Genomic DNA, 24,791 nt, shown 5'->3' with positions numbered 1-24,791 from the left:
GTGCAGCCCAACAGGAAGAGATTATGAGTCAAGTGCAGGAGCTATTGAATAAGGGGTTGATTCAGCCTAGCTCATCACCCTTTTGCTCACCTGTGCTCTTAGTGCAGAAGAAGGATGGTTCTTGGCGCATGTGTATAGATTACAGGGCGCTGAATAAGAATACCATCAAGAATCGATTCCCCATACCGAGAATCAATGACATCTTGGACCGCTTACAGGGCTCCACAGTTTTTAGTCGTATTGACTTGAAAAGCGGGTATCATCAGATACGCATTAGACCCGAGGATGTGCATAAGACAGCATTCCGAACCACGTTTGGGTTGTATGAGTTCTTAGTTATGCCCTTTGGTTTGACAAATGCGCCTGCCACATTTAACAGAATGATGGACAGGATTTTCAGGCCTCATAGAGAGTTTGTGGGCACATTCTTTGATGATATGATTGTGCATTCACGAACTGAGGAAGAGCATAGAAGGCATTTAGCCATTGTGTTTGCAGAACTCAGAAACCATAGATTGGTGGTTAATGGCAAGAAGAGTGAGTTTTTCTTGCAGGATATACATTTCTTGGGGCATATTGTGTCTGGTCATGGAGTCCGTATGGATCCAGCCAAGGTAGAAGCAATACTTAATTGGCCAGCTTTGAGGACCGTGCATGATGTACGCAGCTTTCTAGGATTGTGTTCCTATTACAGGCGTTACATACGGCACTTTGCTGAAATTGCTTCGCCTCTTCATGCTTTGACGAAGAAAGCAACTCCGTTTAGATGGGCTGATCGGGAAATTACAGCATTCAAAAAGCTCAAAGAAAAGCTTACTTCGGACCCAGTATTGGTGTTACCGGACCTCCGAAAGGCTTTTGTTGTCCAGTGTGATGCATGTGGAAGTAGCATTGGTGCAGTTCTCATGCAAGAGGGACATGTGATAGCCTATGAGAGTAGAGTTTTGCAAGATGCTGAGAAGCATTTGCAGGTGTATGAGAAAGAGATGTTGGCTGTAATTCACGCTCTTTCTACATGGAAACACTACTTGCTTGGGGCTGATTTCACTGTGCAGACAGATCATCAGACCTTGCGTTACTTCCTCACGCAGACTAAGCTTTCAGAGAAGCATATGCGTTGGGCAAACTTTTTGTCAATGTTTCACTTCCAGATTGTGCATGTGGAAGGCAAAAAGAATGTAGTGGCAGATGCTTTGTCACGCAAGCCACAGGTCTCTGCAGTTTCACTTGCTTATCATCATGAGCTTGATGAAATGAAAGAGCAGTATGCCCATGATGAGGATTTTGAAAGGTTGTATGATCAGATGTCTGAGGGTCAGCGGCATGAGCATTACACTCTCAGAGATGGGTTTTTATTGATGCATGGCAGACTGTGTGTTACCAGGCCATTGCGACTCAAGGTTATGATTGAAAGTCATGCTCCACCGTATGCAGGTCATAGAGGTATTGACGCCACGGTCAAAGCAGTAGAGACTTTCTTTTATTGGCCAACCTTGAGAAGAGATGTTGATGCCTTTGTGAGGCAATGCATCGTATGTCAGAAGGTAAAGTTTGACCATCAGAAGACACCAGGGTTATTACAGCCTTTACCTATTCCGGATAGACCTTGGGAGAGCATTGCCATGGATTTTGTATTTGATCTTCCACGGACACAAACGGGAAATGATGGCATCTGGACTATCATATGCAGGTTCAGTAAGCAGGCTCATTTCATTCCCGTGCGGAAGACAATTAAAGTGGATCATATGGTGAAGTTGTTCATGGCGAACATCTTCAAGTATCATGGCTTGCCTACGTCTATCATTAGTGACCGTGATCCACGGATGACGAGTTTGTTTTGGAGAGGGTTGTTTGACAACATGGGTACAACTCTCAAGTTTTCATCGTCATTTCATCCACAGACAGATGGTCAGTCAGAAGAGGCTAACTCTACAATGTTGGATCTTCTCAAGTGTTATGTGTCAGAGCATAAGCAACAATGGGAAAAGTATCTTCCTTTGGTGGAGTTTGCCTATAACAACACTGTACATAGCTCGACAGGCAAGGCGCCTTTTGAGATTGTAGAAGGAGGGAAGAAGATACCACCCATTTTGCATACAAAGGATAAGATTTTTGAGGCTGATCAGTATGTGGAGAGCTTGGATGAAGCTTATCAGAGAGTTAAGTTGGCCCTCCAGAAAACTCAGCAGAAGCAAAAGAAAGCCGCAGACCGTCACAGACGTGATTTACAGTTTGCATTGGGTGATTGGGTTCTTTTGCGCTTTGAAAAGGCTAGACTCAAGAAGATGAAGGGTAAAGAGCGCTTATTCCCTAAGTTGAGCATGCGATATTATGGGCCTTTTCAGGTTTTGGAAAAGATTGGTGAGGTAACCTATCGTTTGAAGTTACCAGATCACTGGAGGATTCACAATGCTTCTCACGTGAGTCTTCTTAGACCTTTCCGTGGGGATGTGCCTGAGGATGTATCAGATGAGGCTCAGCCGGAAGTTGAGGAACTTGATGAGGTTCTGATTCCAGAGCAGATACTGGCACATAAAGAAAGGAAGGTACGAGGTAAAGTTTCCCGTCGCTATCTTGTGAAGTTCAAGAACTATTCACCGATGGATGCGAAGTGGATGGAGGAAGGTGACTTAACAGATTCACCTCAGGTTTTGCAGCTTTATCTCGATGCCTTTGAGTTAGAGCCGACTCTTATTGTGGCTCATTCAGGTTCAGCAGAGCATGGGTCTGGAGCATTACCTGATGCTCAAGAGGGGGGTAGCACCTCCACTCCCTTGATACAGACAGGCTCAGATGACATCTAGAGGTCGCTTGGTGCAGATTTTATCTCATCCGAAGGTACTGAGGCTGACAGTACATCTGTTTATGGGACTTCTATGATATATGTGTACTAGTCACCTGGAGATTTTTGTGGATATGTATGGTTCACAGTGGTATACAACTTGGACTATTACTATGCCATTGGTTTGCAGTGAATGTTGATACATGTGTATGGCTCAGAGAGATTGGGACGCTGATCTTGCCATATTGTATATTTCACTTTGGATATTTTGATGCATCACCAGAATGCAATCGAGGACGCTTGCCATCTTTCAAGAGGGGGGTATGTCATGGCCCTGTGAAAATGGAGCAGGACAAGTGTGGGCATGGTAGTTGCAGAGTCAGAATATTTTATGATTCACATGGGGGGTGCCCGGACAGTGTTTAAGATGTGTGGACATCCCTAGGTGTGAAGGGGGAACATTAAAACATTAAGTTTGAATGTTTATTGAAGTTTGCCCCTAGGCCTTAGTGGCCCTAGGAACTTATTAAGTTGGGGCCCTAGGGATTAAATTGGAAAGGAGTTTTCTCTCTCTTCACTCTCTCTCTTCCCTTTTTGGGGAGTCGTGTAGCAAAAGTGGAGCTCCCTTCATGCGCTTGTGAACATGCGTGGAGAAGCTGAAGAGAAGAGCCGACTGCAGATTTGCTGTGTGCTGAAGCTGATTTTCTGAGTAGAATCAGCCGTACAGCACTGTACGGCCAGAAACTGGGCACTCTCTTTCTCTCTCTTTCTCCTCTGTTGCTGGCGGCGCACAAGACAGCTGCTGGATTGGCTGCGCAGAAGACCAGTACAGGCTGTGTAGTGTGTTTTCCAGCAAGTACACCCTGTACGACTGCCGTACAGTGTACGGGCAGTCAGATACAGCACATACAGGTGCAGGCGGCGCTTTTCTGGGTGCTGGACAGACCTGTGTATGCTGATTCAGGCAGGTACAGAAGTGGACAGCAGGCTGTTTATGCAAGTACAACGCCTAGCACGTATCCCGAGGCGGTACAGACGGGTACAGTGCTGATTTTCAGATCTGTATTTTACAAGGACAGCATAGGAGTGAGCATCAGGAGGAAGATACAGGCAAGTGCAAGCACACGTGTGAAGCAGGATTGTGGATTCAAGTGCCTGCAGGCACAGATTAGTGCTGTTGCTTCCTCCAGTGTTGTTTCACGAGCTGAACTTGGTAAGCCTTGACTCTGTTCATCTATCTCTCGTTCTATTGCTTGATGTCTGCTACAGGTATGTATTATCTGGCTCCTTGTGAGAGGAGGCGTATGGCAGATTGACAAGGGATTAAGACAGAGATTGAACAGCATATGTATGTTGAGCTGAGAAGATGTATCATGCTCTTGAGTTATGCCAGATGTATGCCCATGGCTGATCAGAGGGAGGCACAGTGTGTTGCTTGAGGACACAGATCTGTGTGCATAGATCCTCTGTGCTGAGAAGGATTTGTGGGCAGTCAGATTGGACTTACAGGTGTAAACTCTTGGCTGGTTTTTGTGTTGTACTCAGCCATACATATTATTTTAATTGAATAAAGAAATACCGCAAGGGGCGCCAAGCTTTGGGGCCAACAGGTGTCGCTGTGTATTCAGATTTGGGCACTCTAGCCCCAATCTGTGTTTGGTTTTTCATCTAGACTACAAGTGGACGGGTGATTGCTCCTACCGCACTCTGGTTTTCTATCAGAGGCCGGTTTCAGCTGCCTTTAGTTCAAGCTGTTTTGAATGACTCTTTTTCTTCAGCTATTGGCAAGACTCCATATGAGGCAGCGTTTGGAAGGCCTTTCCAGTCGTTGTTAACCAGGACTTCGTCTTCAGTACCGGAGGCGAACAGAGTGACGGAGTCTTACCAGGAGATCCTAGAGTCCGTTAAAGACAGATTGGCTAAAGCGCAAGAGGCCTACACTCGACAGGCCAATAAAGACCGAAGGGACATGAAGTTTTCGGAAGGAGATTGGGTGTATCTTCGGATAATGAAGCAAAGATTGAAGCAGGTGGGCAAGCGATGCCCAAAGTTGTCTTTCAGGAGCTTCGGACCATTTCCCATCCGGAAAAAGATTAATGAGGTGTCTATGCAGTTAAAGATACCTCCGAGTTGGACTATGCACGATGTATTCCATGTCAGTTGGTTAAAGCCATATGCAGGTCCACCCCCTTCAGAGGTCAAAGACGAAGCGGAACCAGACATCATTGATGAAGCAGAAGTAATGGTTCCAGAACAGATCCTTCTGCACCGTTTCAAGCATGGCTCAAGCCGAAGACTACGACAGTTCCTCACGAAGTTTCAGGACCGAGGAACTCATGAAGCGGTATGGCTCGACAAAGAATTTTTCGAAGACTATCCGGCATTATTGACGGATTATTTGGAGGCTATGTAGCTTCCGTCAAGTTAAGCAGAAGGGGATGTCACGTGCATCCCGCACTTGGATGCCACGTAGACATTTCTGTACAGAAGGTGCAGGACCTGGGATGGTGAACTGGTCCCATGTGAGCCCAGTCCGAGACGAGTCAGCCAGGGATCCATCTCAGTCGTCCGAGGTCAGGTGTGCATTGTCTTGCACATGAGTCCAAGGTCAGGTGTGCATTGTCCTGCACATGAAGCAGTGCCAGTCCGCGCTGTGAGTCTCCCTCTGGAATGATGTCAGATGTTCTGTGTATCTGGTTTGCAACTGGATGCCAGGCCTCTGTAGGCATGTAGATTTGCATGTAGAGATGGGGCCAGCCCATAGGGCTACCCCAGTGCGAAGTTTTGCACTTGCATTCTTAGTATGGGCATGGGGGAGGTGTAGAACCACCCCCAAGGGGCCAGGAGGGCCCAAGCTTTGCCCACCAGCCAAGGCATGGGCTGGAGGGGCTGTCGGCCAGCTGTACTGCTGCTGGACAGGCAGCCGACTGGGTCTAATACCCTACCCAGCTAGTCGGCCAGGTGTGGGGAGCAGTCCCACACCCATGCGCTGATTGCTCAGCAGCCAGGATGCTGCCCCAGAAGCATGCGCAGGCTGGACAGCAAGGTATATAGTGTGAAAACACTTTATTGGAAAAATACCCAGTCGTGGGACTTCATGAAACAGGCCGACTGCATGCTATGTGAAGTATAAATACCCCAGCCCATAATCCATGATCTCATCTCATAATTCACCAAGTGCTCCAAGCAAACAAGGTCCAGGACAGCCAAGAACATTGCTAAAGCAAAGGGGTGAAGGACTGAAGGTCAAGGGCAGGTTTTCCAGCCAAGAAAAGGTCAAGTACTTTGTATTTGTTTTCAGATTTACATCATTCTAATAAAGCAAATACACCATCCGTGGTGGGGGCCCTACAGAGGGTAATTGGGACCCAATACTGTGTCCTCTCCATCTCCCCTCTCTCTCTCTATTTTCTGCACATCGTCTTTCAGTTTGTGCGTTAATTCCGTCGCGAAAAGAGTGCTGTTTTCTGAGTTTTGAAGTACCGATCCTTCTCCGAAGCTTCCGCATATTACATACACACTGTAGCGCCTACAACCGCCTTGTCCTCTGGTTCAGCCGGCCACTCCTATAAGCAGCCGACAGCAGTTCTAGTAGAGCCGACAACTCTTGTCTCAACCGACTGTCCTTCCTTGCATCTAACGCAGCTGACAGGACATCCTTCAATGCCTTCCATGCCCTGCTCCAAGTCCATCATTGGCCACTTCTCCACCTTGTGCTCCAAGTCCTAACTCTAATGATCTTTTTCTTGGCTGCCCCTTCTGGATTAGCTCTGGGAAAGTTCATGGCAATGCTTGCACATGACACTATCAAGAGTAGATTCTCGATGCCTCGAATAGACTATATTCTCGAGAGGCTGAATGGGGCTAAGGTGTTCTCAAAACTTGATTTGAAGAGTGGGTACCACCAGGTGAGGATTGTTGAGGGGGACATTCCCAAGACAGCCTTCCGTACGAAACGGATGTTGGGGTAAAGGCGTTATGCCCACCCTTATAGTGTGTACAAGCCCATAAGTTATAGTACATAGTACACTTAGTACTTTTAATGTACTAAGTGCACTATGTGTACTAGTGCAATATACATGTGTGATAGGGGAGTCACACACTCATGCTTTTTCATGAGTTGACTTATCCCCACAACTCTCTCTCTCTCTCTCCCTTGCTTCTCTGTGTATGTCTCCCATGAATGAACTCTAACCCTAATTCAGGTTTTCTCCCCATCAACTGGTATCAGAGCGTTGGTCTCTCCAGATTCTTCTTGAGTGCTGATTTCTGTCATTCCTTGCCCAGCCAGTAGGCGTGGGCTGACTCAGCTGTTGCCCAGCCAGCAGCGTGGGCTGCCCCAGCTGCCCAGCAACCAAGCGATGACTGCCCAGCAGCCAGGCGGGCTGCACAGCAGCCACGAGCGAGGAGGTCAGCACACGGCGCAGGCAAACGGCGCAGGCGAACACTGAAGCAAGGCGCTGGTGGCCAAAGAAGCGAGTCGGCTCAGCAGTGAACGCAAGCGTGTAGAAGGCGCACGGCGAAGCAAAGCATAAGCAGCTACGTGAGCGACTCTAATCAGCAAGGCGCTAGGCGAATACGTCAGGCGGGCGTTAAGCGCTAGGCGAAACTGGAGGGTGTGAGCGTGGAACGAACACGCGTGAGCAACGGGGGGCACCTACTTCTGACTTCAGGCGCCTACAACAACTGAAGCGCAAGGACAGTCAACGCAGCAGCAGCCACTTTTTTGCATCTGAGCGTGGAGCGAAGACGCGTTGGGCAGCACTTCTTGATCTTCATCGCTGCGCTCTCGGCCATTTGCTGCTGCAGACTCGTCAGGCTCGCTATGGTCCCTCCTTCCTTCGCATTCTGCCATTGCCCGCAACAGTCACCTGTGTAAAGGCGCCTCTCTTGAGCCCGACTACAAAGGTTTGCATGAACAGCAGCATCAGCATCAAGCATCAGCACCAAATTCATCAACCCGCCTGCAAATCAGAGAAAAATCCAGAAAATTCAGAGGTATTTTGCTTCAATTTTTTTTTGGGACTTGCAATTGAGCAGGTACAATTATCAATTGAGCAGGTACAGGTGCCCAATTGCTCAATTTTTGAGCAAAATTGGCAAAATTGGGTGACATTGGTCACAATCAGGATAAATTTGCAGGAAATTGGTCATATCAGGATCAATTTGCAGGAAATTGGATGTCGAAATTTGGGGCTTTTGATGTAATTGTGCAATTAAGCACTCATACATGCTGTATGATGTGAAAAATCGCACATTTGGGCAAAATCGCAGCAAATTGCAGCAAATTGCAGTGCAAATCAAGGGGCTTTTGTGCCAATTTGGTTGATTTGCATGCAGGCAATCGCATTTGATGCTGTGGTTAATGTGCTGATGCCTTACAAGCACTCAATGTGCCTGCAAATCAAGGGGCTTTCCTGTATTTGATGTATATGTGGCCAGGGGGAAGCATCGTGAACACTCTGGATGCCTTCATGTGCGCCAATGTACCATGCATGATCAGAAATTGATCTCAAATCAAGGGGCTTTTCAAGTTTGTATGCTTGTTGAGCTTGGCAAAGCAGCAGGCAAGACATATATGCCTTGAATCCTCAAAAATCAGCTTGCAGTCAAGGGGCTTTTGCCCAATTTCTGTTCGGGACTGTTTTATGCAGTGTACAGGACTGTAAAAGTCTGATTTTCACTCATTTGGACAGCCAGGAGAGCATTTATTGCTATTGTACCTGCTGGTACAGTTTTGGTACAGATTTGTACATGTTTTGGCATGGCTGTACACTGTTTTGAGTGATCAAAAGGTTCAAATTCAGCTGCTGAAATTGCCGGTACAGGTTTGGTACATCATTGGTGAGCGCTTAGTACTGCTGTACAGTACTTTAGAAAGGGCAAAAGAGCACATTTAAGGTGCTGTCCAAAATCTGCAGCAACCAGATTTTGGTGTTTTCATCACAAAAAGTGGGAGAAAAGTTGCATTCTTGCTTCCGCAGTGGGAGATAAAGCTTGGGAGAACATTTGTGAGCACTTTGTGTGCTTTGGGTGCAGTGTTTGCACATCTTGGGTGCAGTGTTTGCACATTTGCAGGGAGTCAGGCATTTACAGGTTGCATTTTGCTATGGCAACCACAGGTGAGAGCTCTTCATTGCTTCACATCAAGAAGCTTGAAGGCTCGCATAACTATGATATTTGGCAAACCCAGTGCTACAATGTGTTGCTTCAGAAAAAGCAACATAAGCCTATCAAAGAAAGGGGTGTGATGCCCGCTTCTCTTACTGCTGAAGAGTGGGAAGATATGGATGAGCTGGCAAGATCTACTATCATGTTGTCTGTGTCAGACTCATTACTTTTCAGCATTCGTGAAGAGAAGACAGCTTGGGGAATGTGGCAGAGATTGCAGGACTTGTATGCCCAACAAAGTGCCTCAAGCAAAGTGTATTGGTTGAAGAAACTCATAGGCCTTCAGATGAAGGAAGGGGCTTCTATGACAGCCCATCTCAATGAGTTTAATGGTATTGTCAGCCAGGTTATAAATCAAAAGTTGGCAATGGACGATGAGTTCAAAGCCACTTTTTTGTTATGCACTTTGCCAGAGAGTTGGGACACATTCAGGACAGCCACTAGCAATTCGCATGCTATGCTGTCATATGCAGATGTTGAGGGTGCTCTTCTTCAAGAAGAGATGAACAGGAAGAACAACTCTGTTGGAAAGTCCAATGCAATGAATGCACGTGGGAGATCCCAGCAAAGGGGGAAAAGCCAAGAAAGGGGAAGGAGCAAGTCTCGCTCCAAAAAGGATTTGGAATGCCATTATTGTGGCAAGAAGGGACACATCAAAAAGCAATGCTACAAATGGAAAAATGATCAAAAAGAAAAGGGAAAAGGCAAAGACAAAGAGAAGGATGAAGCCAAAGATGTAAAGCCAAAGGGCAAAAGTGGAGTCAAGATCGAAGAAATCAATGTGTCACATGCAGGTGGCAGTGAGGATGAGGTCCTCTTTACGTCTTCACTTGATGCCCATTCACTTCTTACAGGTGGTCATGGTATGCACTCATGGATCATTGATTCAGGTGCCTCCTTTCATGTCACAGGTTGCAGAGACTTGTTTGTCAGGTACACTGCTGGCAATGAAGGAGTGGTTTATTTGGGTGATAACCATGCATGCAAAATTCTTGGCAGAGGTGATGTGAGGCTTGTATTTTCAGATGGCTCACAGCTTATGCTCCATGATGTCAGGCATGTGCCTGAGATCAAGAAGAATCTGCTTTCTACTGGACAGCTTGATGATGCTGATTATGTTACCACATTTGGTAGTGGAAAGTGGAAGATTAGTAAGGGCTCACTGGTTGTTGCCAGAGGCTCTAAGGTGGACACTCTTTATTTTATGCATGCAGGTGTTTGTCACCATGCTAATGTAAATGCAACCGAGCTGCCGGAAATTTCTATGTGGCATAGCCGGTTAGGACACATGAGTGTCAAAGGAATGGAGCAATTGTCTCGTTTGGGTTACTTGCCTTCTCTCAAATTTTCAAGTTTTCAGTTTTGTGAGCATTGTATATATGGTAGGCAACTACAGTGCCCCCACAAGAAAGCTCTTGGACAGAAAGATGCTCAGTTAGAGCTTGTGCATACAGATGTATGTGAGATGCCTCAGCTTTCTTTGGGAGGGGCAAAATATTTTGTGTCTTTTATTGATGATGCCACACGCAAGGTGTGGGTTTATCCTCTTCGTTTGAAGAGTGATACATTCTCAGTGTTTGAGAAGTTTGTTGCTCTTGTTGAGAATCAAACTGGCAAAACACTGAAGGCTTTGCGTTCCGACAATGGTGGAGAGTATATGTCCAAACAGTTTCAGGACTTTTGTGATGCTAAAGGCATCAAGAGGGAGCTCTCTACTCCTTATGATCCTCCACAAAACCGGACAGCAGAGAGGATGAACAGGACCATACAGGAGAAGGTCCGTTCTATGTTGTCACATGCTGCATTACCTCATGGTTTTTGGGCTGAAGCTGTTATGACAGCCGTTCACCTTATAAACAGGTCACCTAACACGAGGCTTGGTGGGAAAGTGCCAGAAGAAGTATGGACAGGGAAGCCTCCGTCATACAAGCACTTGAGAGTGTTTGGTTGCGTTGCGTACGTGCACATACGCAGGGAAATGCGCACCAAACTTGATCCTAAGTCTCATAAATGCATATTCCTAGGATATGGTGACAGAGGTGAAATGGGGTATAGACTTTGGGATCCCATGAATAGAAAGATCATACGCAGCAATGATGTCATTTTTGATGAAACATGCATGTATAAGGAGCCTGCAAGGCAACAGGAGCCTGGCAGAGTCATCTTTGATGATGATGGACATCATGGACAACAACAAAGGGCTGTAAATCAGCCATTACAGCAGGAAAACCAGCCCTTAAATGGTGCTGAAAATGGTCCAAATGGACAGCCAGAGATGGCAGAAGATATCCCTATGGATATACCACAGTTGGAGGACATACCGGGCATGATTTTTCAGCCTTATGGCATGGAACAGGAGCCACCAATGGGTGATATGCAGGCTGGACAGCAACCTGCAAATGATGGTCATTGGGTACGGAGGTCCACAAGACCCTCCAGAGCCCCTGACAGGTTTGTTCCAGGGGTTGACTATTTGATGCTCACTGACTGTGGGGAGCCCTCATGTTATAAAGAGGCTTTACAGAGGGCAGACAAAGCTCTATGGGAGCGTGCCATGAAGTCAGAGATGGATTCTCTGCATAAAAATGGAACATGGAAGTTGGTGCCTTTGCCTGCAGGCAAGAAGGTTTTGCCATGCAAGTGGGTATACAGGCTCAAAGTTGCATCAGATGCAAAGCCAAGATACAAAGCCAGGTTAGTGGCTAAGGGCTTCAAGCAAGAATATGGTGTGGACTTTGATGAGATCTTCTCTCCAGTGGTCAAAATGACCACACTTAGAGCTGTGTTGGCTTTGGTTGCACATGATGATCTGGACTTGATTCAGATGGATGTGAAGACTGCTTTTCTTCACGGTGATCTCCATGAGGAGATATATATGCAGCAGCCAGAGGGTTATGCAGTAAGTGGAAAGGAGAAGCTTGTATGCAAGCTGAAAAAGAGTCTTTATGGGCTCAAACAGGCACCAAGAGAATGGTATCATAAATTTGATACATTCATGAAATCTCAGAAATTCAGGAGAAGTGACATAGATCACTGCTTGTACACCAAGAAAGCCTTGGATGGCAGTCTATTGATTCTCATTTTGTATGTTGATGATATGTTGATTGCCGGGAAATCTCGTAAAGAGATGGATGCTTTGAAGCAGAGGCTGCATCAAACCTTTGATATGAAGGATTTGGGTGATGCTAATCACATCTTGGGTATGCGGATACTTCGGGACAGAAATCAGCATGTGTTGTATTTGTCTCAGAAGGAATACATTGGCAAAGTCTTGCAGAGGTTCAATATGGACGGGGGGAAGAAAGCTAGTACTCCTTTGCCTCCATATGTGAAACTCAGTGCTATGGACAGCCCACAGTCGGATAGTGACAGGGCTGATATGGCCAAGATTCCGTATGCTTCAGCTTGTGGCAGTCTCATGTATGCCATGGTTGCTACTAGGCCGGACATTGCATTTGCAGTGGGAGTGGTTTCTAGATACATGGCCAACCCTGGCAAGAAGCATTGGGAAGCAGTGAAAGGTGTCATGAGATACCTGAAGGGCACACAGGATTTGTGCATTTGCTTTGGCAAACAGGATGCATTAGTGCATGGTTACACGGATTCGGATTATGCCGGTCATCCAGATAACCGGAAGTCTACTACCGGTTATGTGTTTACATTCACAGGAGGTGCTGTGTCATGGATATCCAGGATGCAGAAGTGCACTGCCTTATCTACTACAGAGGCCGAGTATATTGCAGCCACAGAGGCTTGCAAGGAGGCATTATGGCTATCTCGGTTAGTGGTTGATTTGGGATATACAGGGGATATTCCATTGTTACATTGTGACAGTCAGAGTGCCATTCAGTTGGCAAAGAACCCTGTTTTTCATGCAAAGACGAAGCACGTAGATGTGAAGTATCACTTCATCAGAGAGGTGATAGAGAACAAGCAAATTCAGCTTGTTAAGATTCATACGGATGACAACCCGGCTGATCTGTTGACGAAGAGTTTGCCTCCGGAGCGGTTTGCTCATTGCAGACACTTGATGGGCATTGGATGAGGCCAGTTTCAGCCTTGATATGGCCTTGTATATTATCATGTACATGCTGATTTTTCTTTTCCTTTACTTAAGGGCACTTTGCCTTTAAGTGGGAGGTTGTTGGGGTAAAGGCATTATGCCCACCCTTATAGTGTGTACAAGCCCATAAGTTATAGTACATAGTACACTTAGTACTTTTAATGTACTAAGTGCACTATGTGTACTAGTGCAATATACATGTGTGATAGGGGAGTCACACACTCATGCTTTTTCATGAGTTGACTTATCCCCACAACTCTCTCTCTCTCTCTCCCTTGCTTCTCTGTGTATGTCTCCCATGAATGAACTCTAACCCTAATTCAGGTTTTCTCCCCATCAACGGACCCACTATGAATTTGTGGTCATGCCTTTTGGCTTGACGAACGCCCCAACCACATTCAACCACATGATGATGTGGGTGTTCCAGGAATTGATTGGAAAGTATGTGTTCTCTACGTCAATGAGAAGAAGTCGGAATTTTATTTGTTCGAGGTTCATTACCTTGGATATATAATTAGTGCAGAAGGCATCCGACTTGATCCGGCCAAGGTGGCCAAGATTGTCAATTGGGAAGTACCACAGACTGCTTATGACATTAGATCCTTTGTGGGTATATGCCAGGCATACTCCACCCACATAGACAAGTGTTCTGACCTCTCGACGGATCTCACCAATCTGCTAAAGGGTGTCAAGACTAAAAGGCAACGAATTCGAATGACTCCACGAGCATTGGAGGCATTCAAGAACCTCAAGGTGGCTTTGTCAAAAGAGCCTTGTTTGGCGCTTGCCTCGTGGGACGAGCCGTTCCAAGTGATCACCGATGCGAGTAACATCGCCATTGGAGATATATTGCAACAGAATGGCCATCCAGTAGCTTATATGTCTCGCAAGTTACTATCTGCAGAAAAGAATTACTCGGTCTATGATCGAGAACTCCTCGCAATTATTCAGGCCTTGAAACATTGGAAACATTTCCTTTATGGCCGTGACTTTGAGGTTCGCACTGACCATTAGACATTACGTTGGATTCAGACAATGCCAAGTGCACAGTGGAGTGACCGACAACACCGCTGGAGCCAGATATTCCAGCAATTTGGTGGTATGATTGAGTACCTTCCAGGAAAGGCCAATCCAGTGGCCGATGCTCTGAGCCGAAAGAGACAGGGCTTTGCCCTTTGCCCAATAGCCCTTTGTCCATGCGCAGGGCTGCCCAGCAGCCTACCATAAATGCACAAGATGGACAGAACTTTTCGGTGTGAAACGCAAGGGTTTATTAGCATAAAGTGCTATTTTACCTAGTCATGGAGAATAAGTTGCTGGCCGACTGAAGGTTAGAGAGGGTATAAATACCCATCTATGGGCTGCGTTTCATTCATCTGATTATTCACCAAGTGCTGAAGCTACTCAAGGGGCCAGGATAGAAGGTCAAGGGCAGAGGATTTTCCTCAGCCAAGAAGGTTAAGTTTTCAGTCGTTTATTTTCTGATTTGTATCATTCTAATAGAAACAAATACACCATTCGTGGTGGGGGCCCTACAGCGAGTATTCGGAACCCAATATTGTGTCCTCTCTCTCTCTCTCTCTCTCTCTCTCTCTCTCTCTCTCTCTCTCTCTCTCTATTTTCTACCTATCTACTTTCAGTTTTGTGCGTTATTCTCATCATGAACGATTGCTGATTTCTGAGCATTAAAGTTACCGATCTACCCCGAAGCTTCCGCATGTTACATTGGCTTTTTCTTCTTTGAGCCTCGATTTAGAGCTTCCGCAATCTATTTTGCTCCAAAATTGCTCGAACGAAGTCGTAACTGAAGTGCGGAAATGTTTCTTTGGTGGTATCTTCTTTGTTGAGCTCTCCTTCCATGTCTTCTTTGAACCTTTCTGAAGAAGTCTCTCATGTTATTGTGGAGGCCTAGGTGGTTTTTCCTACCCCACTTTTGGGTAGCTAAGTTGGGTCACAACTTGAAGCCCTGATATCAATGTAGCATGCAATAGGTTGACCGTTGTGACATGTAACAAAGCCTTCTTTAAACCTCTGAGTTTATCCAATCCACTTTACTTAAAAGAGAAGAGTTGAGAGAGAAGATAGGAGTCGATACCAGATTGGGTCCCAATTACCTCCACTATAGCCCCACCGCCCCCACCCCCTTGCAAGCAAGAGTATTTGCTTGTATTACTTTGGAGAACTTGTACAATGATGTGAATGATGATGGTGGACTGCCAAATGCAAGGATGAGAACGACTGAGCACCGGCTGAACAATATGCTAACACAACAGCACTGCAGAAGACTCTATGAAGCCACGTATGCAAATCCAGATTTGCTCGGTATATGCACATGTGCTGGCTAAAGATGAGAGGACCTTCTATGTTGCCTAGGGGATGAAGCACTGGGTGCTTGAATGCTGAATTGTATGCTCTAGAAACCCTAAGGCTTTTAGGCACACATGTTCACTAAGATGCTTGATGAACTCTTGAGGAATGAGATGCTTTTTGCAAGAGAATGGGAGATCTCTTATATCGCCTCCTCATGTGCTGGTCAGCCTGCTTAGCACTCAGCCTGCTGTTTTATGCCCATGACCATGTAAATATAGCATTAAACGTCAGCACTTTTAGCATTCAATGCTAGCGCATTACATTAAATGCTGGCTAACTGAGAGTTATGCCTATATGAGGCTGGCCGACTGCTCTTATGCTGCTGGAAACTGACTGTGATTCGCACTAGATGCTGGCTGACAAACCGCCTAAGATGCTTGGCACCATCTGCAAGGCATAGGTCTGCCCCCCACGGGCTGGCCCATGTGACCATAACCCTAAATGCTTTTATATGCTTGGTTTAATGCATCTAATGGACTGACTCTACCATGGCTAGCCTCAATAACATATATGCTTTGTTCTCCAAGTGGGTTAAGGGACTGACCCTAACATCCAAGGCCGGGAGACTCAACTACGTAGCTCGTGCCTAACATGTCCCAGACTAGGGCTCACAATGGGGCCACGGCATACGACAAATGTTCCTAAAAGGGTACTAATGATGTACAATGTTACATTGAAGTGTCACATAGCACCTCACTGCAGGGTGCATGTGAGCCCCAAAAAGGGTTATTGTTCTAGTAGTGTGTGAACACACTCTTATGAGAAGTTGATTGAAATATACAAGAAAGAGAAAGAAGCCAGCAGATTCCACTAGAGAGCAACCAGACAAACATGGTAAATCAGATTTGTCAAGTTCAAGCATATGGCAAAATAAAGCTCACAAGCATGGGCAGGGAACCTGAAATTTTAAAAAAAACCAAATGATAATTCAATGACAAGTAATCGACATACGGATCAGTCCAGTCTGTCGTATCCTCAGCAACAAGATGAGTCCATTTGGTCCTTCCACTGCGCCCAAAGTGTTTAACCTGCATAACCTTTGGAAGAATAGTCTTGTCCATCTTGTCCTCTCCAGTCGGCGCCGAGAAGTCTCTCTTATAGATGTCGTAACCTCCTGCAGTGACTGCTCTATCATCAGCCCCTGTCTGAAAGAACGCCCCCTTGTGATAGTATTTCTGCATGAACTTCCACTTCTTCTTGGTGAGTGAGAGAGGCTTGGGATTCTTCTTCTCCCATTCCCGCCGCTCCTCCTCTGTCATGTGCCTAACCTTCTCTACCTCTTCCCTCTCCTTGATCATGGCTTCCCTGTCTTCCCGATCCCTCTTGATGCGAGCGATTTCTCTCACCTTCCAAGCCTCGTATTCCTCAGCCTCATTAACTTCGTCATCTGTGTCGACATCACCACCATCACCATCTGCCTCCATGTTTCTGGCAATCTCCTCCTCTTTCTTTATTTCTTCCACAACAATCTGTTTGGTTTCCAACTTCCTCTCTTCGAGCCGCTTCTTCAACGACTCCTCCAATGCTCTTTCTTCTGCTTCCACCTTCTCCCTCTCTTGGATAGTTTCCCTCTCTTGCTTTGGGACAAAAACGGGCTTGATCATTGCCCTCACCCCGACATCCTCTTCTGAATCTGTCTCGTATTCTGACTCCTCCTCTTCCTCCTCCTCTTCCTCTTCCTCTTGCAACTCCTCCATTTCAGGCTCATTAAGCCTCTTCTCTTTAAGCCTTCTCCTCCTCTGTTCAATGGCATCCTCATCTTCTTCTTCAAACTCCGCACCTTCCTGAGCTCTCCTCTCCTCCTCTCTTGTACTGACAATTTCTGCTTGCCTGATCTGTCGGTGCCGAGCAATCGCTTCTTCTCTGTCACGCCGCCTTTCAGCCAACCGCCTGAGCCGGGGATCATCCATGGCACTGGCAATATCAAACCCTTCCTCAGAAGGAAAAGCTCTCTGAAGGAGCTCTTCCTTGCTGACACGCAAAGCCCTAACCTCAGCATCGTCATCAGCATCATCAGCCCATTCAGGGGCTTTTCCAGGCCAATATCTTTTCACCTTTGTTTGGCCAATCTTCCCCCTAAGCTTCTCTCTAACAGTGATGGCAGCATCACTGACACCTGCTGCGACCGACATGGTGTAAACTGCCTGCGTACACAATGCAAACCCTAAAGGATACTTCTTTTACAACTGGATTCTAGTAGATGAACAAGAACACAATGCCAAAGATGACGGCAGGTTTACAATCAAAATGATGATGGATGTTCAAAAAGTAGGGTTTCCTGGTGCAGGGGTTCCTAGTAATGGGACAGTCAGAAATAATGGATAAGGCCTCGTAACGGTGCAAGTTAGGTTTTCGATTAACAACACAGAACGATGATGGGATGCTCAGAGATAGTGGAATACCTGTGTGATACCAAGATATCGGACTGCCAAATCTATCAAATGGCGATCTCGAGACGGACTTCACAAAACTTTGGAAGCAGTAGCTTAAACCTTCAATTGTTTCCTGACAAGAAAACCATAAACCCTAGAAAAGCTACAGCGACATGCTAGGGGAGCCTTTGAGGCCAGTCCCTCGAGCGCAGCAGAACTAAAATACTCTTTTACGAAGTTTTTCCTCTTTTGTCATGCCATCAATGAGCACGAAGTACATTGATAACAGGGTGAAAACTCGGGGCACAATAAGGACATGATCTTAACTAAAAACTGGTAAATTTGAATCGTTTTTTAAAGGGTTTTTCTTGAATTTCAGCCGGTGAAAATACATTGAAATGCCGTTTTTGTGGAGCCCAAGTCTTGGCCCTTATGAAAAGCACTTTTGTGAACAAACCAGAGTGGAAGTTGACTCACTAGACGATATGTTATTAAGTGGTGATGAGATCAATAGGAGTAATTTGTTCGAGAGCACTGCTTTTGCTGGTTAGTGGTTAATGTTGAGCCATAAAAATTGTGGTTGGGCTTTTGATTTGCTGAAAGCAATAGAAACTCTCCATCATAGATTGCAATTTTCTGAAGTATTGGTTGTTTAGAATGCGTTGATGTTGAAGTCTCCGACGATCACCTTAATGGTTGGCAGGGATGTTATTCAGGATGTTTTACAATAGCTCAAAAAACTTTGCAGGCGTTGCTCTTGATGATTTGTATACCATAGTCACATGGATATTTCAAAAAACAGCATTGCAAGATGTCACGTGCAGTATTTCTCTATCCCTTGGGCTATTTTCTTTTTTATGCTTTTTAGGTGTTGCTCAGGATGATTGAAGATTGAGACATCGTGACCCATTGAATGTATGAATAACCCCAAAGGATTGTAGCAATGTTTGTTCATGATTTTGTAAGTTGGTTTCTTGGAAACATAGAATGTGACTATTGATCACAAGAATGTAAGGAAGGTGTGTCGCTATTGAGATTGTGCTAAGTGACCATATGACAATGTGTGTCCTAGAATACTCTTCTAAGTGGCTTATTAATGCAGTTCCATTGGTTGTTTCTTGTAAGCAGTGGATTTCTTCTAGCACTAGTGGGATGACAATGTGTGTCCTAGAATACTCTTCTAATGGCTTATTAATGCAGTTCCATCTGGTTGTTTCTTGTAAGCGGTGGAATTCCTAGTGGGTCAACCTTTATTTACTTTGCTTATAGTTTTTCTAGAGCAAGTACATGAGTTGAGGGTCTTTGATGTGTGAAAGTGTAATGTAAACCAAGCCATGTGTTTTGATATTTTTAGGGTTAAATGCAAGGCTAGACAAGATGATCTATGTATTGTGGGTACTACAGAGGTAGGCTGCAAAAGAAATTGAATCTAGGTCATCAAATTCTAAAATTATTATCTATTTAAAATTCCTTTCTAATTTTTTGAATTAGAGTCCAAGTTTTAGAAATGTTTACCTTGTATAAATTTGAATTTCATATCTACATCGACAACCCATTTCTTTAGGTGTGAAGAACTTAGGTTACATGGTTTCACCTGCCCAATCTACCATAAGGCGCTTTGCCATCCTACTTGCTCAAACGAGCACTTATCTTTTGTAAGACGATATTGGAACATATATTTAAGCAACCTTACGTTGAGCTTAATAGAAAATAGGGAAAGTCTAAGGACTTCGTGTACATATTTGCTTAAGACTAGTAATAGAGGCCGGACCATTTTTTAGTTTAGTCGGCCTAGTGTGAAAACTAGTCATTTATATGTGTCATTTTTAACACTAAGAAATATACATTCATTCCCTTCTTGTAATACTTATGAGCTATTCTCTTCTCTTTTGTTGCTTGCATGTATGTTATTAAATCTTGTTTGCTTAATAGATGCATGCTAGATAGGTTTATTTTTTGTTTCCCTCTTACATTAGCTTCCTCTTCTTCCCCTACTTTTTGTGAGAAAGAACCATCACAAGAGAAGGCTTTCTCTTCTTGCTTCTATCTAAACATAGAGAGCTTTACCTTTACCCCATTAGCAAAGGAGCATTCTGGTGTGATTATAAAGTGAGGATGCAATGGATGAGGTAGTGTACCTACATCGAGAAGTTGGATTGCAGCTCTAACGAAAGACCCAACGACACATAATTTGGCAAGGCTAAGATAAGCTCTTAACTTGAATATATTTAGTGTTGCTTATGGGGACTAGCCTAGGACTTAGCTTCGTTCATCGGTCCATTCCAAGCTACTGGGATCACCCAATATTAAAGGTGTTAATTAGGACTCTAAAAAACATATGATTTTGGAGCCTTGGATGTGTTAGTTTTGCTATTTTTTATTTTGATTTGAACCTTGTTGCATTAAGCCATTCTAGTTTCATATCCTAGAAGGAAAAAAACCAGGTTTCTTGGTGATTTGCATGATTTTGGAGCCCAAAAGACTTAGAGCAGTGACTTGGTTGTCCTTGTATTTCATAGTAGGGAGGACGGTATTCATGTCATGATTTTCAAAGTTCTGGCCCAACTTATTCACCAATACCTTTGGAAAGGCTTGGTGAACGGCCTCTCCCTTAGCGGTTGCATCATCATTTGACTTATACGAGGAGTCTTGAACTGGTTATTCTTCTATTCCCACTTTCAACTTTCCATCATCTAATCCTTTAAGTCCTTTCATAGGCTTGGACTTCCTTGGAGTAAGGAGCCAATAGAAATTTGCACTTGGGAGGAAAGGAAGGTGGAGAGTCCAGCTATGTCTCTAGGTGTCTGTCCATTATTACTTACATAGCTTTTGGAGTTGACAATGGTGTATAGAATATGTATAGGCCCCGTTAAGTGTGGTACTCTTTGGCCATTATCCAAGACTTTGGAGGCCATGGCCTCAAAGCTTTTGTCCTTATCCCTTAATCCCCATTTCGAGTTTTCTTGGGTCATGGGATGGATTGGTTCTTTCCCTGGTCTTTTCCTAAGGCAAGGTGAAACTAGTTTTTGCATTGGCATTCTCTCCAATGGTTGGGACCACTAGAGGTTCAGCCTCCATCTGAGCTTTACCATGCTCTTGCCAATTCTCGGGCTTCTTCAAGTCTACTTTTTTCCTCAATACTCTTCCAGCTTCTTAGGTAGATTGCTAGGGTCTATGACTAGTTCCTCCAGGTCTGGTGGGCTGGGGATTCACTTTTTCCTCTGAAGAGGATGAAGAGATGTTAGAAAGTGTGTCCTCACTTGATCCCTCTTGAACTATCATGCGGTCTTCCCTTTGTCGACCTATCTTCTTGGTCCTTTGTCTTAGGTGCAACTCTAGCCTACTCTGAAACTTTGTCGGCTGGTATGACTCAAACTGGCTTATGCACCCTTTCAGTACTGGGATATGAAGCATGTCCCCATAGCTTTGTGAGCAACACAACTCTCCTTCTATTTTGCATTCTAGTCACAACATTGGGAGGAATCGTTTGTAACAACCCATCCTTGACACTTAACAAATTAGGGGCTTTGTGCTCATGGACTAAACTTGGATTCGATGATCTTAACGAGAAATCCTTATACATATGGTCAATGCCACATCCTGTGCAACGTGGTATTAAAGGTTGTGGGTTGGATGGTGCAACTGCCAAAGCCTTCTCGTGGGATACTGCGTTACTCGGTGGGGTCCTTTGCAATGATAGCATTGTAATAGCATATGAGATCCTAGGGCATTGATGTCCCTCCCCTTGTGGACTTTGTCTTCTGGTCTTAGGTGCAACTCTAGCCTACTCTGAAACTTTATCAGCTGGTATGACTCAAACTGGCTTATGCACCCTTTGAGTACTGGGATATGAAGCATGTCCCCATAGCTTTGTGAGCAACACGGCTCTCCTTCTATTTTGCATTCTAGTCACAACATTGGGAGGAATCATTTGTAACAGCCCATCCTTGACACTTAAAAAATTAGGGGCTTTGTGCTCATGGACTAAACTTGGATTCGATGATCTTAATGGGCAATCCTTATACATATGGTCAATGCCACTCCTATGCAAAGTGGTATTAAAGGTTGTGGGTTGGATGGTGCAACTGCCAAAGCCTTCTTGTGGGATACTATGTTACTCGGTGGGGTCCCTTGCAATGATAGCATTGTAATAGCATATGAGATCCTAGGGCATTGATGTCCCTTCCCTTATTCAATTACATTGTGGCTATATATACAGGGTAGATACTATTGCCATCTTGAATATAATGGCTTAGGATTTGACTTGGGGGATTCTAAGCCTCTAGCAATTCAAGGTAGTTAGTCTCCCTTACTATTCCCTCTTCCTTCCCCTCAAGGATTTCTATTAGGGTTAATTGGTTCATGGGGGTCACTCAAGGAATGGGTGGTTATTGTGGTAATACAGGAGTCAGTAGGGGTAGTTCTAGGACTCTTAAGACTCCTCTTTGGGGCACATACTACCCTGGGTGAGGTGAATTTGTGTATGGGTCTTGCTAGTGGAGCTAGATGGAGTAGGTGTTGGTTGGGTGGAGCTAGTACAACTAGCTTCACCCTGGTTGCTGCTCTCTGAGGCTAAATCCTGTAGTGATGGATAGTGTCATGGTTTCCCATCCTGATGTAGTATGCACACTAGATACCTCCTTGCCTCGGTCTTAGGTAGGCATTTCATGCTTGTGTGGTTAGCATGGCATATTGAACACACTAGACCAACTCATGCTTGACGTACATATGTTGTTGGCCTACATTATCTTTTCTGACCTCGAGCTTCCACCATTGCTCAGTCATTTACTACAGGAGTGCTTCTATGCTTGGTGCAGCCTATGGCTCAACACACCCAACTATGAATAAGGGCTAGTTGTATAAACAACAATATTCTCATAATGCAAGACACAATCCCTATTAACCACATATTGGTTAATGCATTCCTACATCAACTACGTCCGCACATTTATGTAATGGGCACCCACACTATATTGTAAATCCTACCATCTGATGAGGGAAACGCCCTAAAGACGTTCCCAAGTATTGAGCTTCGAAGGATAGACAAAAGGATCTTGGTCAGTTGGCCAAACCATAGAGAAAAGCCTTGTAGCTATGTTTTGGGTGCCTCGGGTCACTTACTCCTGGGCAGCCTAGTGGGAAAAGGCTTGGAAGCCAATTTCTCTTGTTTGTAACTCATTCTCCCATTTGTGCAATAGAAGTGGAGTGTTCTCTCTCCCTCTCTCTTGCAACTCTAATCTAGCATGTGTGGTGTGCTCAGGGTTAGGGTTTGGGAGTGATTAGTGATAAATCACTTGTTCTCTCATGCTTCCCTCTTGCTTCTTCTCTCCCTCTTGCTTGAGTGATTAGGCTACCAATGCGATTGTCTTCCGTGGAGATCCCACACGATCTTCACAAGAGAGGTTGCACTACCCACCATTAGATTGGCAACTGACTTGGTGTGACAACGAGTGCGGAAGGATGTCGGTGAATGGCTACAATGGAGCTCTTAAGCTTTGCCAGAGCTCGGCAGATCTATAACTTCCACGGCATGTTAGGGTGAGCTTAACATCTTTGGCGCCATCGAGGAGCGCCAATCTACTACTTATCAAAGCCTTTTTTAATTCAAATCCGACGGAGTCTCCATATCTCGGTACCAAGTAAGTAACTATGGCATTCGGTTTTGGTTTTTTGGATTTGTTGTGTTGATTTTTTTTGTTGTTGTTTTTGTTTTGATATTTTGCATAGCTTGTGGTTGGGAATAGGATTAGCGAATATTTGAGCAAAAAAAAAAAACTAGAGATTTGGGTGATTAGAGAGCTTAAAGAAGAGGGTTTTTGCTTAAACATAGAGTGTTGGGCATTTCATTCCTAAAATTTCTATAGGAAATAACCAATCAAAGTGGAAATTTCATGTCATAGATGCAAGACCACTCCAAGGCTGGATTATCAGTGAAAAAGAGTGGATTGATGCCACCCATTACCAAATTAATTGGCGTGAAGAAATGGCCACCATGACAGTTTAACGGCAAACAAGCCACCGTCCTCATGTGTCCCCAAGAGGACATCATACACACACCCTCACCCTCGACTGCCCTTCCCCCTCATGTCCCATCCTCATCATGGGAGTCTCCCCTATTTCCCTACCCCATGCCTCACCAAAGTTGGTCGAAAGGGCGTTGTCGACACTTGCCAACAATGACAATCAAGCCTCGTCATCGACAATCCCCCGTAACTTTACATCCTTGACCACCCACACCGCACACACCCCGACCTCTTACCTTCATCATCATGACAATTAATGGTGGGTTCCCAAGAATCTTCTTGCAGCTCAAGGATTCTACAATGGCTACATAGAACTCTAGATTCCAAAACAGCCATCTCCGAAACCCAAGCGCAAGAAGCCAACCAAACCAACAAAACCCAACCCTAAGTCAAAACTTTAACGTTGGCTCATCCTCGACCGCTTGCTACGAGCAAAAGGTTACTATGAAGGTAATACTTGCCTCTGGCTACCCAAGAATGCCGCCTGTGCTCATCCATGTGACAACAACTCTCCAAGGAGCTACAATGACAAAAGGTCCCATGGCCAAAGGTTAGGCAACCCCAAGCATAGCAAAGCCAATGATGGGTGCCTACCAAAGTGCTCAAAGCTCAAGGCTTCCATGAAGGCAACACACACTTGTGGCTCTTAAAGCCACAATCAAAAGCTTGTCCTCAGCTTTCGACAACCTACTCCTAGCTCAAAGCCTCGTCGATAAAAAACCAAGAAGCCTCGTCAACCACCACGGGCCTTCAGCACTCGACAACAATGGGTGCCCAAATGTCTCTTAGACGCCCAAGGCTTCCATGATGACAACTCCATCATTTGGGTCCCAAGGTATACCCCTCAATAGTTGGCCCAAACCACACCAACTAAGCAAGTACCTGTCCAATCGACGTAGATGGTTTGGTGACCAACGGGTGAGCAGATGGTTTGGCGACCAACGGGTAAGCAAGTGCCCTCTTTATCAACTAAATCGTACGGACTTGCCCACGTCCCACCCATGGGCACT

At 45.1% G+C, this 24,791-nt stretch overlaps 1 protein-coding gene across 2 annotated transcripts in view; it reads right to left on the bottom strand.

Annotated features, from left to right (window-relative positions):
• The window catches only part of LOC147613926 (uncharacterized), a 37,621-nt gene extending 19,540 nt beyond the window's left edge, over positions 1-18,081 (bottom strand). Inside the window, exons 1-2 of one of the 2 annotated variants that reach the window (XM_086781923.1) lie at positions 17,789-18,081; positions 16,338-17,530 (exon numbers count right to left, since the gene is read on the bottom strand). In XM_086781923.1, coding sequence (XP_086638049.1) covers positions 16,338-17,518 — 1,181 coding nt within the window. In that variant the 5' untranslated portion in view covers positions 17,519-17,530; positions 17,789-18,081. Of the gene's footprint in view, positions 1-16,337; positions 17,551-17,788 lie in introns of both variants that reach the window. The other variant, XM_086781924.1, reaches the window with a different exon arrangement.
• Positions 18,082-24,791: the final 6,710 nt, after the last annotated feature.

This window comes from Cibotium barometz, chromosome 43 (genome assembly GCF_041138505.1).
Source record: "Cibotium barometz isolate CiBa-2024 chromosome 43, ASM4113850v1, whole genome shotgun sequence".
Taxonomy (NCBI): Eukaryota; Viridiplantae; Streptophyta; class Polypodiopsida; order Cyatheales; family Cibotiaceae; genus Cibotium; species Cibotium barometz.
Note: the sequence above shows the minus strand (reverse complement) of the source record. Positions and strands in the feature narration are given on the sequence as shown.